Source organism: Schistocerca piceifrons, chromosome 4, assembly GCF_021461385.2.
Source record: "Schistocerca piceifrons isolate TAMUIC-IGC-003096 chromosome 4, iqSchPice1.1, whole genome shotgun sequence".
Taxonomy (NCBI): Eukaryota; Metazoa; Arthropoda; class Insecta; order Orthoptera; family Acrididae; genus Schistocerca; species Schistocerca piceifrons.
In genome coordinates, this window is record NC_060141.1 from 603,799,106 (window position 1) to 603,817,362 (window position 18,257).

General features: G+C 39.6%; 1 protein-coding gene across 4 annotated transcripts in view; it reads left to right on the top strand.

Annotated features, from left to right (window-relative positions):
- Positions 1–18,257, top strand: part of LOC124796450 (KICSTOR complex protein kaptin-like) — a 112,189-nt gene that overhangs the window by 62,278 nt on the left and 31,654 nt on the right. For all 4 annotated transcript variants that reach the window (XM_047260661.1, XM_047260663.1, XM_047260664.1 and 1 more), the window contains 2 exons: positions 9,415–9,581; positions 14,205–14,450. In XM_047260661.1, the coding sequence (XP_047116617.1) occupies positions 9,415–9,581; positions 14,205–14,450 (413 nt within the window). The remainder of the gene's footprint in view (positions 1–9,414; positions 9,582–14,204; positions 14,451–18,257) is intronic.

Sequence of the window (18,257 nt, forward strand, 5' to 3'; positions counted from 1 at the left end):
GGATGCTGATATGAAATAAAAGCAATTAAAATCAATAAAGTTGTTTCCCTGTGCAATCCCTCTCCCGGCTTGGCTATATTATAAGCAAATAGTAGAAAAGGATTGGGGGGGGGGGGGAGGGAGAGAGAGAGAGAGAGAGAGAGAGAGAGAGAGAGAGAGAGAGAGTTGTCCTAACACTAACCCCTGAGACCCTTCCACCTCCTCCACTCCACCCCACCCCCACCTCACCCCACATAACCATGGCCCAATTAGATACCACCTCATAGCTGTTCCAACTGCATATGAAGTGCAGAAAGATGACTGCTGAAACGACTCTATGAGTACTGTAGTTTATGTAATTTTGTCTTCATGGTTACTCTGTAAATGATGTGTATGGCTCTAAACAGATTCTCTCTTGATTCTTCACATGATACTGATTCTTGAAATGTTATAACTAGGCCTTTTATGGGATAATTTGAATCTACCTACAAGAGTTTATCAGTTCAGTTTTCTCAGCTTTTGCTGACACTCCCCTGTGGATCGAACATACCTGTCACCATTTGTGCTGCCATTTTTTGTATACTTTCAGTATCCCTGTTGGTCCTGTTTGGGGTCACATACACTTGAGCAGCATTCCAAGGTGGGACACATAAGTGAAGCAGCACTGTTTTTTTTCCCCAGTGTCATGTCAGTGAAGTGAAATCTGGCTTATCAATGATTAAAGGTTTATTATTTTAGATCTAAAACAATGATCTATGTTTTGTCTGGCCATGATAGTCAAATGTTGACAATAAAATATTCTCATCAGTTGGGTTCAGATAATAAAACAAAGTATTGTACCACATATTATTGAACAGTTTATTTTCTGATTTCCCCGTTCCTCTTTATATATTCTCTTTCTTCTTCTTCTTCTTCTTCTTCTTCTTCTTTAAACCTTTCTTGCGTCACTCTCTCTTTTTATACTTTCTTTCATTTTTGGGTTCTAATGTACCCTACAGTTTTTTATATACTCATTCAGTAAGATTTTATTTCTTAATAAATGTTCCCTTTTTTCCTTTTTCTTTAAATGTCATTTCCATACCTTCTCCTCAATTCTTAGGCATATTGGTGCAGAAAATTCTCCTTTTCTTATAAAATGCCTCTTTTGGCATTACTATTATGATTTTTAATTCCGTTGGTGCCCTTCCAGTCTGTTTCTATATATCCTTCTTCTGCAGTATTTAAAACTTTGCATATGTTCTAATACTTCTCCATTCAGTATTATCTTTACCTTTTTATTTCTTCCTAGTGCCATTACTTTTGTTTTCATTGTATTGATTTCCATTTCATAAGTCTTTCCCTTAGCTTCAGTGGGTTCCACTGTTTTTCATCTATTGCTAGGCTGCTGTCGCTTGGTTATAAAACCATGGCATGAGAAACTGCCTGCCAGTGGCATCAGGCATATGGAATGATCTTGAAAGCACTTCCTATGTCCCCATCTGTGTGAGGATGAGGGTGAGTCTTTTCACATCAGCCATACCAAGCCCCAGCACTACTACTCACAGTTAACTGGGACAGCACAGACTCATCATATAAACATTTGAGATGCTTATTGCACTATTCCAGATCATCTCGAGCACTGAATATGACACATCAGACAATAGCGCTGGTAAACAGTTCTCAACTTCTCAGCAGAGTTTGTGCCCATTTAGCATTAAAACAAGAGAAAGGAAGTGTTAACTATTCTACTCAAGAAAATTAGTTTACAATTAATGTCGCAGAATTACATAGATTGGACAAAAATACAGAAACACCATGAGAAATGCATGCTTGAACATAAATGCAGATGTTAGCTGAGCCTGCAGATTGCATTGTTGTGTTTGACCACAAATGTCAGGCCTGCAATGTCTTCAGTATGTTGTAAGTGTCAGTTGTGGTCAGAACAGTGTTCTGTGTATGTGTGAGTGCATCATGTTGGAACTACATGAATTCAAGCACAGGCAAATTTTTAGTGCTAATATGATGAGTGGTTCCACAAGCAAGGTAGATAAAGTGTTTGGTATTTTAACAGACATTGTATCGAAGATTTATACCGCGTACAGGGAAAGTGAAAAAATAGCATCTCCTAAGTCACAACACAGATGAAAGTGTGTGTTGAGTGATTGTGCCACACAGTCATTCTAGAGGATTGTGACAAAAAATAAGAGGGTGACTGCTGGAATGCTGAAAAAGTCACTGCGGAACTGAATGTCACATTTGTTAACTCTGTCAGCACCAAAACAACACAAAGGGAGCTCCAGAGGCAGGGAATTGGAGGGTGGACCAGTGACTTTGCTGTTTGGTGACAGGGCCCCTGTGCACACAGCTTGCATCATCCAGGACTGGTTTTGTGAGCACAGGAGTGAATTGTCACATCTCCCCAGGCCACCACAGTCACCAGATCTCAATAGGCTATTATTGAGCCTTTGTGATCTACTTTGGAGAAAAGGGTGTGTGATTACTATCCACCCCCAGCATAACTACCTGAACTTGCCAAATACACTGCAGGAAGAATGATGTAAGATCCCTTGTAAACAATGCAGGACCTGTATCTATCCCCTCCAAGATGACTGGAAGCTGTTTTGAATGCCAGTGGTTTTCCTACACTGTATTATGTGTGATAATGTGTTGCAGTTATGATGTTTCCATGTTTTTGTCCACCCTCTATATCTTAACTTGAAGAGGCAGTCAAAAGTAACGAAACAATTCAATTCTGGTTCACTTTGCTGGTCATAGTTCTGTGATGGTATGGAAAGTCACTTACTTTACAATGCCCTCTCAGCACTGTGTTTGGCGAGATCCAGCAGATATTCCATCTGCTTGTTGCTTGCCATTGTGTAATTCCTTCTGAAAGAAAATTCAGAAATGAGTCAAAATACTGAACTCAGCCTATGCAATGAGGAATAAAGATATAGATTAATTTTGTGGTGCAATGACAACTGTATTCAGCTATGAGAGTTAAAACACCCTCTCAATATTAATGTCATTGATTAAAAAGGTCAGTTTTAAAGATAGTAGCTTTTCTGTTTCAACAAGTATTTATGGCATGCTCACCACAGTATGCACCATAGTTATATGCAGACTCCAGCAGTGAGCCAGAACAGAGTAAAGGAATAGCACTCACTCATAAAGTTTCTCCATAAGCAGAATGCATAAGGCAATCCAGGAAGGCACCACTCTGATAGTGCAGGAATTAACAGCCCCAGTTCCTATCAAAATATCACAGGAAATTCTTTGCAGGATGCCTCTAGCAACTGAAATTGAATCGTGTCCAGTGCTAGGTTTACATTGATAGTGATCCCAAAAGCTGAAAAGATGTGTAGCCCAAAAATATGTTCTTCTGCTAGGCAATCTACTACCAGGATGTTTAGGTTTTGAGTGACATTCTTGTAACCAACATCTGTTTGACCAGGATTTGATATTGGCAGTCTCAGTGAGTCCACTTTTCACAACCTTATTCTGTTTATATGTATGCTTCCCGGATGGGAGGCCTAATAGACCTGAATGGCTGTAACTGCTCTGGTACACCACAGCAAGATACCCTTCATGTCCACATTTTGCACAGATTTCCTGGCAACAGGGCATTTGAATCACCGGTTCATTTTGAAGCAGTCTTCACATGATGGGAGGGATTAGTGCCAGAGGCTAACGCCACACCATGTGGTGATCAGAAAGATTCTGAGGATGGATGGGATTGATACTGTTTCCAGGGGTTGACCAGGGCTAGTTCAAAGGAGACCACCATGGGTAACATAACTGCTTGTAAAACTTTGAATAGTTGAGCAATGCATAGAATTCCTTCCAAGTGAAGTACAGGAGTTCTGATTCCTCATTGCAAACCTGTTCATCTTATGGGAATCGAATTTCTGAGTCCCGAATAAATGGATTGGCATACTAGGTTATATATACTAGGTTGTCACGGACAGATTGACATTTTTGACTGAGTCCCTGAATATCAGCCACCCACATTGCATATTGGTCTACACCTTTTTAGTGTTGATTGAACTGCAGACAGATGAACACCACATGGCACTGTTGACTGTAATAAATTGCCAGTAAGATACACAACTCTTCAAAAGGCAGAATTATTGGATCCGTTAATGGTTGCAAGGTTTGCAGTAACATGAGCAATTCAGGCTACAGTAAGAAAAAAGTCCACTGGAACTCACTTTCTACTATTTTAAATGCTGTGAAGTAGTGAAGGCAGTGAAGATATATGTCCCAGTCCTCTTTCGATTCCATGCAGGGTGGACAAAGTGGAGATAGTAATGATTAGGATGGCACCATTAGCTGCTATTTTCTAACGCGAGGTGGCTACTCAAGTTGCCGACTTAGCATGTCCCATTTCCTGGTAGTGCCATTCCTCTTGAGGCTCTGTCTGCTGGTAGTGCCACTCCTGTTGAGCTGCTAATTATTGTTGTAACATAATCCTTTGAAGCCATTGTTGCTCTAACAGCTGTACCAAAGCTGGGTTTATCTTGAAGTCCTTTTCTTGGTTATAGTAAATTTTTTGTTTCAACAAGTATTTACTGCACACTGACCACAGTCACATACAGAGCCGGGGGGGGGGGGGGGGGGGCGGGCGGGCGGCAATCTACAGCAGAGTCCAGGGGTGGTACTCGCTCCTGCGTTAGACCCTTTGTCGCTAAGCAGCAAGATCGCTTCAACTCGTGGAAATAGATGGATCTGCACTGAATTTAAGTTTCCACCAAGGTATAATTCATAAGTATGTATAACAAAAACTACATTTTTGGAAATAGCCTTATTAATCCACACATATGTTTTCCTTTATTGCAAAGAAAATTACTTTTTATTAAGTTGATTCACATTCTTATAGCACAACACTGAACAACCTTTCTCCCATTAAAGTTTCACTGAAACTTTGACAGAGTTAACTAATACCATAACAAACATGTTTTATAATATATTGTGATTGTGATTTGCAGTATGGCATGACCTCTGTTCAGTTGTCAGTGCTAATTCAGCATCAGTGCATTTATACTTTAGTTTTGACAGGGGGACACTTTTGCTTGAATAGATACAGAACAATATGAAAACCCAGACTGAATCTTTCACTCTGCAGCAGAGAGTGTAATGTTTTAAAACTTCCTGGCAGATCAAAACCATTTACTGGACCATAACTTCAACACGGAACCTTGTGTTACATCAGGGCTTAACAACTGGCCGGTTTTGAGTGCGAGTACTCGCGTCTGCTCAGGCACGTGCTTGCGAGCAGGTGCAACGTCGCGGAGTAGGGAGGGAGGGGAGGGAGAGGAAATGCGCGCGCACGTTTGAATAGGGCCGCAGCGTGCCTATTGAAATCGCGACGACTGTGTAACGTTTGAAGTACTACGATCAGCTCCAACAGTCACTTCGCTGGTTAAGAATCATGTCAAGTCGCCGTTGTGTAACCCCAACCACGCTTTTGCAGTTGGGAGGAATTGTATCTGTTTACAGAAAAAGATGGTGTTTGCAAAATGTTTAGTATGTCACAAAACGCTGAATTCTTTTAGGAAATTTAATTTGCAGCTACATTATATGTCGTACCACGCGAAAGACTACAGAAGTGGAAAATGTGATGGACCAGATCGTGCACAGGAAGTTATTAAACTTAAAAGAAAGCTATCCGAAGAAGATCTGGACGACGAAGAAAAACTGAGGCAGCTCTCAGAGTGAGTTACAAAATTGCTTTGCTTTTAGCAAAATCCCTGCGCCCCTTCACTGATGGCCGGCCGAAGTGGCCGTGCGGTTAAAGGCGCTGCAGTCTGGAACCGCAAGACCGCTACGGTCGCAGGTTCGAATCCTGCCCCGGGCATGGATGTTTGTGATGTCCTTAGGTTAGTTAGGTTTAACTAGTTCTAAGTTCTAGGGGACTAATGACCTCAGCAGTTGAATCCCATAGTGCTCAGAGCCATTTGAACCATTTGAACCTTCACTGATGGCGGTTTAATAAAAGAATGTTTGGTAGTTGCAGCGGAACATTTGTGTCCATCTCAAGTTGAACAGTTTCGGATTGTGCCATTATCTAACATGACCATTATGCGTCGCATACAGAACATGGCAGACGACGTCCAGAGCAAGCTTGCAAATATCTGTAAAGATTTTATGGCTTATTCTATAGCTCTGGACGAAAGTGTTGATATCACTGGAACAGCGCAGTTTGCCATATTTATTAGAGGTGTTAAAAGAGATCTTCAGGTGAGAGAGGAGCTCCGCGATGTAGTAGCCATGAAGAACACTACAACCGGAGGTGATATTTTAAGTAGTATTGAACAAAGTGTTGAAAAAATAGGATTGTCATAGAATTCTTTAGTTTCGGTGTCTACAGACAGTGCACCAGCGATGACAAGGAAATAATCAGGTTTCGTTGCGCTGTTGAAGGAGAAAATGCAAAAACTGACCGTGCCAAATGAAATATGGGGCGTTTACTGTGTGATCCACCAGGAAAACTTATGTGCAAAGAGTATCACTCTAAAAAATGTAATGAGTGTTGTTGTTTGTACAACCAATTATATAAGGAAGCATGGGCTACAACACAGGCAATTTAAAAGCTTTCTTGAGGATGTAGAAAGCCAGTGTGGCAGCCTGCCTTATTACAGAGAGGTCCGCTGGCTTAGTCGTGGCGAATTATTAAATCGATTTTTTTGCCTTTTAGATGAAATAATTATGTTCATGGAAATAAATAACATGTGTGTTCCTGAATTGACAGAGCCTTCATGGAAATGTGATTTCACATTCTTATCAGATTTAACTAGCCATCTAAATGCTTTGAACATTCCGCTACAAGGTAAAGATCTGCTAATTACTCATTTCATAGATCGAATACGAACTTTTGAAATGAAATTGACACCTTGGGTGAGTCAGCTGGAAACAGGAAATCTAGCTCATTTTCCTAAATTATCATCCATGCAAGATGTTCACAAAGACTGTGAACGTTATTCCCATAGTTTAGTTGCCCTTAAGGAGGAATTTGATCAACGCTTTCAAGATCTGACAGCACTAGACAGTGATTTCGATCTGTTCTCCTCTCCATATTCAGCGAATATTGAAGAGATTCGTCCTGAGCTGCAACTAGAAATTATTGACCTGCAGTGTGACAGAGAATACAGAGACAAATTTCAGAACAAGAAAAACATTTTGGAATTCTACAGACACTTCCCTCAGGATAGATTTCCTCGTTTGCACAAACTGGCGGCTAGAATAATATCAATGTTCGGTTCCACGTATGTTTGTGAACAACTGTTCTCTGCAATGAAATGTAACAAGACGCGCCTGAGAAACGCATTGTCTGGTCGAAATTTAAACTGCACGGTGCGCCTACAATGCACAAGAACAATTACTCCGAACATAGACGCATTTGTAAAGGGCAGAGAGTACAAGATAACCGAGAATCTCCACACTTCAGTGACACCTTTTATTGTGTAACAGTTCAGAAATTAATACGAATGTGGAGGCATACACTAAGCTGATAAAATTATGTGGTACATGTACATTCTCCTCTATTTGTTTCATTTGTCGCAGTAAGAATTCGTGATATCCCTGCAGGTGGCCGCGGATTTACATTGACTGGCGGCAGCTGTTGTGTGCCCCACGTGACTCTCCCCACTCTCCGCTCTGGTCCGGTAGTGGGGGTAGCGTGCTCGCGCTGCTCCGTGCTCGCGCCTTGCTGCTCACAGCTTGCTCCGCGAGCATGTATGTTGTGAAGCCCTGTCTTACGTGGACAATGCCATTATTGACTAAACTATCTTGGCACAACTAACGATCTGCACCCACAGCTTCATTTATACCAGTACAGTTCTCCTACTTCAAACATTGCAGAAGTTCTCCTACACACACTTCAGTACTAGCTCTCACAGAAGAACAGATATTGCGAAGAAATGGCATAGCTACAGCCTAGGCGTTGTTCCCAGAATCCATCTTCTCTCTACTGCGGCAGTGTGTGCCTTCTTCCAGAGTACTAAGTCTTTTCTTCTCATCCTGTCTGGTAAGTCGCCCTGACCTGGGGTTCTGGGTGACTTTTCAAAACTCTACCCCTTTTCCTAAACCTCTCCAGTCCTTTTCCTTCACCCCTCTTCCTTCCACTTCAACCCTTCTGCTGGAAGGAGGATCCACTGGCTCCGAAAGCTTGCACAAGTGAAAGCTTTTTTTTTGTGTGTGTGTGTGTGTGTGTGTGTGTGTGTGTGTGTGTGTGTGTGTGTGTGTGTGTGTTTCCTACTGCCACTTGATTCAACATTTCATGTTGTTATGGTAGTTACTGCTGCGAGATGCAATTGACGATATTTGTGCAACAGGGTTCGAACTCAGACCCCGTGACTGTCACATGACTATAAAATCGATAGGTTCAGGAGGTTCATACTCAACAAAACACAAGATCTCTACAGCCCATGCAACCACCACCCAGGAGGACTGACATACTGTTGCTTGGTCATGCACCAACATACTGTCACTTCATGTATTTTAAACCAGTCAGTGGAGTAGTTTGCAATAAGATAAGAATCCCGTGTCTGGAGTACCACAGACTGCTAGTGTGATGACCATTGTAGCAGCTTCCCATGACACACCAGCAGAGGCACAATGACAGTGGTGCACACAACCACCACCCTGGATACAGGAGTGGCACCACACTTTCTTTTCAGACCAGGTCTCAGTTTTGCGTATAGTGTCTTGATAAACGTAACTGCATGTGGAGCCTCTGAGGACAGAAAACATATCCAGATTGCATTTTACATTATCAGATGGGCCTTGCACCTGGCATGGTGGTATGGGGTGCAATTGGGTACACAACACGATTGCTTACTGTTCACATAGTTCGTAATTTGGACAGCAGGTGTTACAATTCTGACATGTTAAGGCTGGTAGCAGCGTACCATATTCGAGTTGTCCACAACATTATCTTTCAACAAGGTAATGCAAGGCGGCATGTTGCCCGGACCTATCTCAACATAGAGGGTGTATGACTGTTGCCCTGGTCAGCATATTCTCCAGATCTCTCACCCATTGAAAACATCTGGTCACAGTTTGTTGAGAGACTGGCACCTAATCGTTTGCCAGTAGCTATAACTACTAACTGTGGCACATAGTTGAAGCAGCATGGCATAATCTTACTTGTATCTATTATCCAAGTTCTGTTCGACTCAAGGACTTTTTGAGTGAACCATTGCTGCTGCCAGAGGTGACAGCTCTGTGCACCAAAATTTTCACTCTGTGACCTCGAATCACATACAAATTTAATCATATATTCTTCCTAGATGAGGAATGTGAGTGAATGAATGACTGAAGGAATGTGAATGAATGAATGACTCAGTGACACAAACAATCAATGAACAAAATCAGTTTATTTCATTTGAATATGTATCATCAATGTGTAGTGTTTTAAATTTTAGTGTTAGCTTTAACACCAAATATTTTCTTTTAAAGGTTGTATGGTTATTATCTGGAAGTGATAACAAGATTCATGTGTTTCGAGAGGACAGAGTAAACCACTGCTACAGCCAAGTTGAAGTAGATACCTATTTTCCTGAATTTTCAGACATTCCAAGTGTGGTAATGTGGATGGATATTCGGTATAATGAAGAACACACACAGTAAGTGAAAATGCTATCATAATATACTTGTTAACAACTGGACTGCAACATCATGGTTGCCAGAATAGTAAGATGTTGTTGTTGTGGTCTTCAGTCCTGAGACTGGTTTGATGCAGCTCTCCATGCTACTCTATCCTGTGCAAGCTTCATCATCTCCCAGTACCTACTGCAACCTACATCCTTCTGAATCTGCTTAGTGTATTCATCTCTTGGTCTCCCCCTACGATTTTTACCCTCCACGCTGCCCTCCAATACTAAATTGGTGATCCCTCGATGCCTCAGAACATGTCCTACCAACCGATCCCTTCTTCTAGTCAAGTTGTGCCACAAACTTCTCTTCTCCCCAATCCTATTCAATACTTCCTCATTAGTTATGTGATCTACCCATCTAATCTTCAGCATTCTTCTGTAGCACCACGTTTCAAAAGCTTCTATTCTCTTCTTGTCCAAACCATTTATTGTCCATGTTTCACTTCCATACATGGCTACACTCCATACAAATACTTTCAGAAATGACTTCCTGACACTTAAATCTATACTCGATGTTAACAAATTTCTCTTCTTCAGAAATGCTTTCCTTGCCATTGCCAGTCTACATTTTATATCCTCTCTACTTCAACCATCATCAGTTATTTTGCTCCCCAAATAGCAAAACTCCTTTACTACTTTAAGTGTTTCATTTCCTAATCTAATTCCCTCAGCATCACCCGACTTAATTTGACTACATTCCATTATCCTCGTTTTGCTTTTGTTGATGTTCATCTTATACCCTCCTTTCAAGGCACTATCCATTCCATTCAACTGCTCTTCCAAGTCCTTTGCTGTCTCAGACAGAATTACAATGTCATCAGCGAACCTCAAAGTTTTTATTTCTTCTCCATAGATTTTAATACCTACTCCGAACTTTTTTTTTGTTCCCTTTACTGCTTGCTCAATATACTGATTGAATAGTACCGGGGAGAGGCTACAACTCTATCTCACTCCCCTCCCAACCACTGCTTCCCTTTCATGTCCCTCGACTCTTGTAACTGCCATCTGTTTCTGTACAAATTGTAAATAGCCTTTCGCTCCCTATATTTTACCCCTGCCACCTTCAGAATTTGAAAGAGCGTATTCCAGTCAACATTGTCAGGAGCTTTCTCTAAGTCTACAAATGCTAGAAACGTAGGTTTGCCTTTCCTTAATCTAGCTTCTAAGATAAATCGTAGGGTCAGTATTGCCTCACATGTTCCAACATTTCTACGGAATCCAAACTGATCTTCCCCGAGTTTGGCTTCTACCAGTTTTTCCATTCGTCTGTAAAGAATCCGCATTAGTATTTTGCAGCCGTGACGTATTAAACTGATAGTTCGGTAATTTTCACATTTGTCAACACCTGCTTTCTTTTGGATTTGGAACTATTATATTCTTCTTAAGTCTGAGGGTATTTTGCCTGTTTCATACATCTTGCTCACCAGATGGTAGAGTTTTGTCAGGAATGGCTCTCCCAAGGTTGTCAGTAGTTCTAATGGAATGTTGTCTACTCCCGGGGCCTTGTTTCGACTCAGGTCTTTCAGTGCTCTGTCAAACTCTTCATGCAGTGTTATATCTCCCATTTCATCTTCATCTACAACCTCTTCCATTTCCATAATATTGTCCTCAAGTACATCGCCCTTGTATAGACCCTCTATATACTCCTTCCACCTTTCTGCTTTCCCTTCTTTGCTTAGAACTGGGTTTCCATCTGAGCTCTTGATATTCATACAAGTGGCTCTCTTTTCTCCAAAGGTCTCTTTAATTTTCCTGTAGGCAGTATCTATCTTACCCCTAGTGAGATAAGCCTCTACATTCTTACATTTGTCCTCTAGCCATCCCTGCTTAGCCATTTTGCACTTCCTGTCGATCTCATTTTTGAGACGTTTGTATTCCTTTTTGCCTGCTTCATTTACTGCATTTTTATGTTTTCTCCTTTCATCAGTGAAATTCAGTATTTCTTCTGTCACCCAAGGGTTTCTACTAGCCCTCATCTTTTTACCTACTTGATTCTCTGCTGCCTTCACTACTTCATCCCTCAAAGCTACCCATTCTTCTTCTGCTGTATTTCTTTCCCCCATTCCTGTCAATTGTTCCCTTATGCTCTCCGTGAAACTCTATACAACCTCTGGTTTTGTCAGTTTATCCAGGTCCCATCTCCTTAAATTCCCACCTTTTTGCAGTTTCTTCAGTTTTAATCTACAGGTCATAACCAATAGATTGTGGTCAGAATCCACATCTGCACCTGGAAATGTCTTACAATTTAAAACCTGGTTCCTAAATCTCTGTCTTAAATCCCTGTCTTAGTAAGATATCTTTGTGAAATATTACGTACATATGAACTGGTCCGATAACAAGGTGTGTTGGAAGTTTTCTTCTGCAATTGGGGTAAGGATACTGACATTCAGTTGAGTGACAGCAGCAAACAAGTGTGTGATTTTTAATTATTTCAGTCACATAATACAATTATACTATAGCTGAGGTACTGCTTCGTTGTACTTACTGTTACATATTGGCAGTGCAGCCAAGTAGTTTTCACAGATTAATTATATATAAAGTGTTTTGTTTAATGTTGCTATATCTATTTTTAAATGTGAACTATAATTTATGTGTTCTACTTTTATGTTGTATTTTACTATGCAGCTTAATTAATATGCAGCAAAAAATGTTCATGTGTAACTGAACTGTGGGTATGTACGTGATGTTGACAGATGTGATTACAGTGTATCAGATTTAATAGCTAATAGCTTGTTTAAATTTTCTTATTATTCAGTATGAGCTACGTACAACATCCAGTGAAGTTTTTAGGAATAGCGAAGGCAGTAACAGTGCGGAATGCATAGAAAGGAGTAAACTAGTATTTCAACATTAATAAGTTTGACACCAATATGGTATTGTAATGACATAGGAGAATGCCTACATTAGCCATTGTTCAGAGCTAGATATTGTTGAACCTAATGTGCCATATTTTGGAATAGATGTATGAACATATTGGTTTCTCTGTCTCGGTACCTTTCTTGATGCTTGCATTCAAGTTGTCCTTGCCTTCATTCAATCACGAAGACACAGGAACAACACTATAATTTCAAAATGATTTTGCTTGTAAAGAATATTCAGTTTATATGCTTATGAAGTGTGAGACGTCACTTGCTCATGTTGGACTCTCCATCATATAACTTATACAAACACACACAAGTATTAGTGATGTTATTGTATGACGTATGATGAGACCCATTGTGTGCTGCCATGACGTACTGTAGGAAAAAACAGCTAGAGCAGTTTTGAATATATTAGACTAATATTTCCACTTTGTCAAATACATTACCTTTGAGCGTTAACATAGACCAGCATCTCTATCCAAAAGGTTAGATGATAATGAGCTTTCTTATTCTGTGAGAAATAAGGTAATAACTTTTCCTAATGCTTTTGCATCTAGTAACATTTCCATCCAAGAACATTACTAATGAATATCCTCAGCAGTCAACTGCCAGCTTAATATCATCTTGCGTCAGTTCTTGTGCTGCTCAGTAGCATTGCTTTCGGTGCTGTTAGAGGCCAGCTGTGGCTTTCAACTTTTTTATTTTTCCCCCTAATTCATCAGATACACTATCTATCTCATAATTAATAAATAACTTACAGTTTAATGTGTACTTCGAACCACAGTGCAGCTTAGCATTTGTTCAGATTAACAAATCTTTGTTGGAAGCAAAAGAAGTGATAAACAAGAGAAAAAAGCCTTCTTGTGGGCTCAAATCTCTTCTAATTTTACACTAATGGACTTTTCACAAAATATACATAGAACGAAGCAATACATTGGTTGACTCTTCTAGGAATGTACCTTCACACAACTTTAACAGACTGTACCGTGATGCAGCCACCTCTCTTGCAGTATCTGCCACTGGAATTGGCTGGGCATTTCCGTTACTCTTTCACACACACTAAATGACCGTTTAGTGAAACATACTGCTCTTCTTTGGATCTTCTCCATTTCCTCTATCAGTTGTATCTGATACGGATTCCATACTGATGACTAATATTCAAATATTGGTTGAATGAGTGTGTTGTAAGTTACTGACTTTGTTGATGGATAACATTTCCTGAGGATTCTTCCAGTGAAACTCAGTCTGTTCCACTTCAGATCACTCCATATGCATACTCCTAGATATTTTATGAGAGTAACTGCTTCCAGTGATTGTTCTGCAATTTTGTTATTGTATGTTAAATGGTTTTTCTGGATATGTATTCGCTACACATTACATTTGTTTATCTTGAGCGTCAGCTGCCATTCCTTGCTTCAGGTGTCAATCCTGTGCAGACCTTCCTGTATTTGACTACAATTTTCTAGCATTGCGACATCATATATATTTAACACTACCCTGGGACACACCCAAAGTTACTTCTGCATCTGAAGACTTCTGTCCCCTGTCATTTACATTTGTAGTTTGAAACGTACCCACTAAATTACACTCATTTTTACCATACAGTGTTAACACTAAATTCTCACTATTTCTAAGACATTCTCTGGCTATCATATGCAAATGAAGATGAAGCCATTCACTAAGAGCTTTGTTTACTGCTTGTAGTAATAATTGTTTCTGCTTGTTGTTTCAGACGATTAACAGCATATGGTTGTGAATGTGGTTACATGAAGTTATCAGTTGTTGATCCACAAAATAGAGAAGTTATAACTAGTTGGAGTGCTCGTTTTGCAGGATCAGTGTCTTCTGTCCGTATGTTTGATAGATATTCAAGTGTTCAGTGTCCATCATTTCTTGGAAAAGAGGAGGATAAGCTTGCAGAAGATTCACAAGTTAATCTGCTTGTAACTAGCACTTTGCAGCCTTCGGTTGTATATATGTAAGTATTTGCTAAATTATACATATTTCTCCTTTTCTTCTTATAAAATGTGTACATTGAAGATGTAAAGAAATGGGCTTCAGATGCAGTCCCTGTAGCATGTTAAGTGGCATTTCCAGTAGATACATGTTCTGTGTATGGTATTGTCAGTAACATTAGCAGCAGGGAAGATGTTAGAAGTGAGTGTTTACATTCTTATATCTTCTTGGGACTAACTTATCTTTACATTTGTTCATTTGCATGTGTCTTGTAATGAGGTGTTTGTTCCAAAAGAAAGCTCCCTCCGGTGATATGATAGATTAGTATAAGGAAAGAAGTACAAATGCTGTTGTACTTACCAGTGTAATTATGATAAAAAAAGTGTAATGTTATTGATTGATGTTACTGACAACACCATTGTTGATAACAAGGTAGGACAGAAGTAGATGTGAAATTGCCATGGCAGACACACAGGTCGCTGCAGAACTGTGACAGAGAGAAGAGACTGATCCAATTACTGTAATGTATAAATAACCCACGTTAAACCTATGAATAAGTAATTGGCAACAAGATGTGAACAGGACAGAAAGATGACTTTACTAAAACTTTACTCATAAAATGGCACATTATGTTAGGTATTGGACTATCTAGCCATCCCGTTTAAAGATGTTTGTGATGTTTTTAAAATTGTTATTATTATTATTATTATTTATTATTATTAATTCACATGTTACAGGCCTCTATCAGACCAAGCAAAGCATTTATGACTACTAGTTCTTCCTGTTCTCTTTCATTAAAGCCCTCTTCCTTTCTTCGGTCCACTTTGGTCTTTGGGCTTTAGGTGCTGTTTTCTCTGACATTACTTCCCACTTGTGTCTATAGATACTTTTGTCTGTGATGTCCGCTGAATCTACTTGTGCTTTTTCCAAATCAATTTTGACTTGTGCCATTTAAGGGGTATTGGTTTTGAGCCTCTGTATGTATCCGAGTATTTGCATTACACATAGTTTACCATTTTACATACTTCTGTTAGGAAATGAGCAACGACTAGTTTAGACCCATGTTTATTTTTTCATTTCTTTACTTGTTTTTCTGTCCACAAGAGCTAGAGTCACACACAGTTGACTTTGTAGCGTATTTTAACATTACCATATGTATCACTGTTGACTGAGGCAGTTTGAACCAATGACCACTAACTAACAGCAATGCAGCAGATCCATAGGCATCAGCACGAACATCTCTGGTAGCAGCCATAGGTTAAAGTTTTTTCTGCAGTTTTTTTATTTGGAAATAAGTAGAGACTAGTGTTTGATTTCATTTTTTTACTTCTTTTTATCTTTGCAAGAGCTAGGATCATGAGTAGAGGCAGCTGGGAGCTATGGCTGTTCCAGGATCTTAATGGGGAGTAGACTACTCTCTGTGAACTGCTGGGAACTGCATTGGCATTTGGCTTTATGTGGCCACTGTGAACTGTATGGATCATGGAGAGGTAGGGTGGTCCCTTGTTGTCACAATTGTGCTGAAAACTTATCAGTAAATCATGTTGCTGATGCCATCTACAAAGAACACATGACAGTGGCTAGCAAATTGTGCCCAGACGTGGAGCTGTTTTATGGGGAAGGTAGTGTGTGGCAAGCAGTCAAAAGCCTGGACTCATACTTGTAATGAATAGGTTTGAGGCATTTTTTATACTGATGATGAGATAGAGCCAGTGAAACTTACCTCTCATGTGTGAGCAGCATTCTCTCCTCTGTCAAGATCCAGGCAGCTACAAAAGGGAAAATGAGTGAATATTAGGGTTTAATTCCTCATTGACAATGTGGTCATTAAAAATGAAACAAAAGATAAGACAGCAGATATGAGTTGGCCAATTCGAACAGTGACTCATTGACTTTATAGTCATGGGGTGATATTTTTGTTTTGTTTTGTGAAGTGCACAATTTTACATTTCTGAACATTTAAAGCAAGTTGCCAGTCTTTGCACCACTTTGAAATCTTATCAAGATCTAAATGATTTATACAGCTTCTTTCAGATAGCACTTCATTATTGATAACTGCATCATCTGCAAGAAGCAGACTAAATATTTGACATATGATGGTCCCACTTAGTAAAACAGCATCACATGATGAGAACAAGTTACCTGTGCCCTCATTGTGTATCCCAGGAGGAGCTGTTTTCCAGGTGGAAGTTGCCATCCTGGGGGCAATCGATAGAGCAGTTGCAGTCAGCTGCAGTTCTTAACAAATGTTGTGACCAAAATTGTCTGTTGCCTGGAATCTAAAACTATTTGACTATAATAATAGTAGTAGGTGGTGACAGATTTGTCATACTGATTGTGGAAACCGTGCATGTATTATTGCCAGTAAGGACAAATAGCCTTGTGAAGTAATACTGAATATTTCGTCAGACAACTGCCTGAAACAACTATTCCAACAGCTTGCATGTTGAAGAAATATTTTAGACCTCATGGACATATACAGAACTAGTCTTTTTGAGGTTGTCACCAACGATAGAGATATTAGTGATCCTGATGCTATGACAGAAATGGTGATCACCAAAGGCTAAAAGATAATAAAGAAAGCTAGGGAAGTATTCGTGTGTGGTTGAACCGAAGGGTAGTTGCTAAAACCTACTTAAAAGTTGAAATTAGAGCATTTAGTTCAAATCCACCAAACACAGAACAGCTATGGTTGCAACTCAAACACATCAACAACCATTATCTAGATAAAGCTGCAGGGAACCACCTAGATTTGATGATACCATTTGGAGACAGCTGCAGTCTCATAACAAAAGAAATGCAACAAAACTAAAGAAAATGTAATGGCAATTTGTGCATGCCTAAGGAGGACTGTCATGAAGTCTACAATGATTTCCATAGTCAGACACTGGCCAAAAATCTATCAGAAAACCCAAGAAAGTTCTGACCATATTTAAAGTGAATGAAGTTATTGGAGCCTTCCATCTGATCTCTCCTGCATAAGTCTGATGTTGAAACTAGAGGCAGCCGGTTCTCACACGAGGAGACTATTGTATTTATGTTTTCTTGCCGTACACACACTAACTAATGAGAGATTTTGAAATATGCTTCCTTAATGTTGAAAAACAATTGTGCTTACATAAAGCAAACAAGAGACTAAACCATAATGAAATTCCTTATAAATTTTAGGTTGGACATGCTGTGACATCTTCCCTCTTATTTAAATGAGTGGCTGTTTTGTAGTGATCAGTCTCACGTAACTGGAAGAAAGTGGAAGTCACTTCAATTTACAGAAGTCGTAAAAGAGTCACAGACCAATATTGATAATGGCCATCAGTTGCAGAATCCTAGAACATATTTTAAGGTCAAACATTATGACAGTGATAAAATCACTCCTATGAAACATAGCTTGCTTTTTTCACACACCAGTCTTTGTGAATGAAGAAGCAGGTGAAGAGGTAGACCCATTCTTCTTAGTTTTCCGGAAGTCATTTGACACTACGATATCATCACCTAGTAATCAAGATACAATTTGTATATTCTCACAGATATATGACTAATTCAAATATTTTTTTTGCTGATAGAACTATTTCATTATACTACATGTAAATGTTGAACAGACACAAAACTAAGAGTTAACGTGCCTCAGGGATGTGTAATAAGCCTGCTAATAAACTGATGGAAAAAAAAATCTCAACACCAACAGGGAGCTGTGCGACATAAAGAAAAGTTGGTAGGTATGTTCCAACATCTGAAACATGATGTTTATGCAAATTTGCACCAGTTGCATAAGAGTGGCACTAGTAGCGCCACTATGAGGATACAGATCAGGTTTATCTTAAATACATGT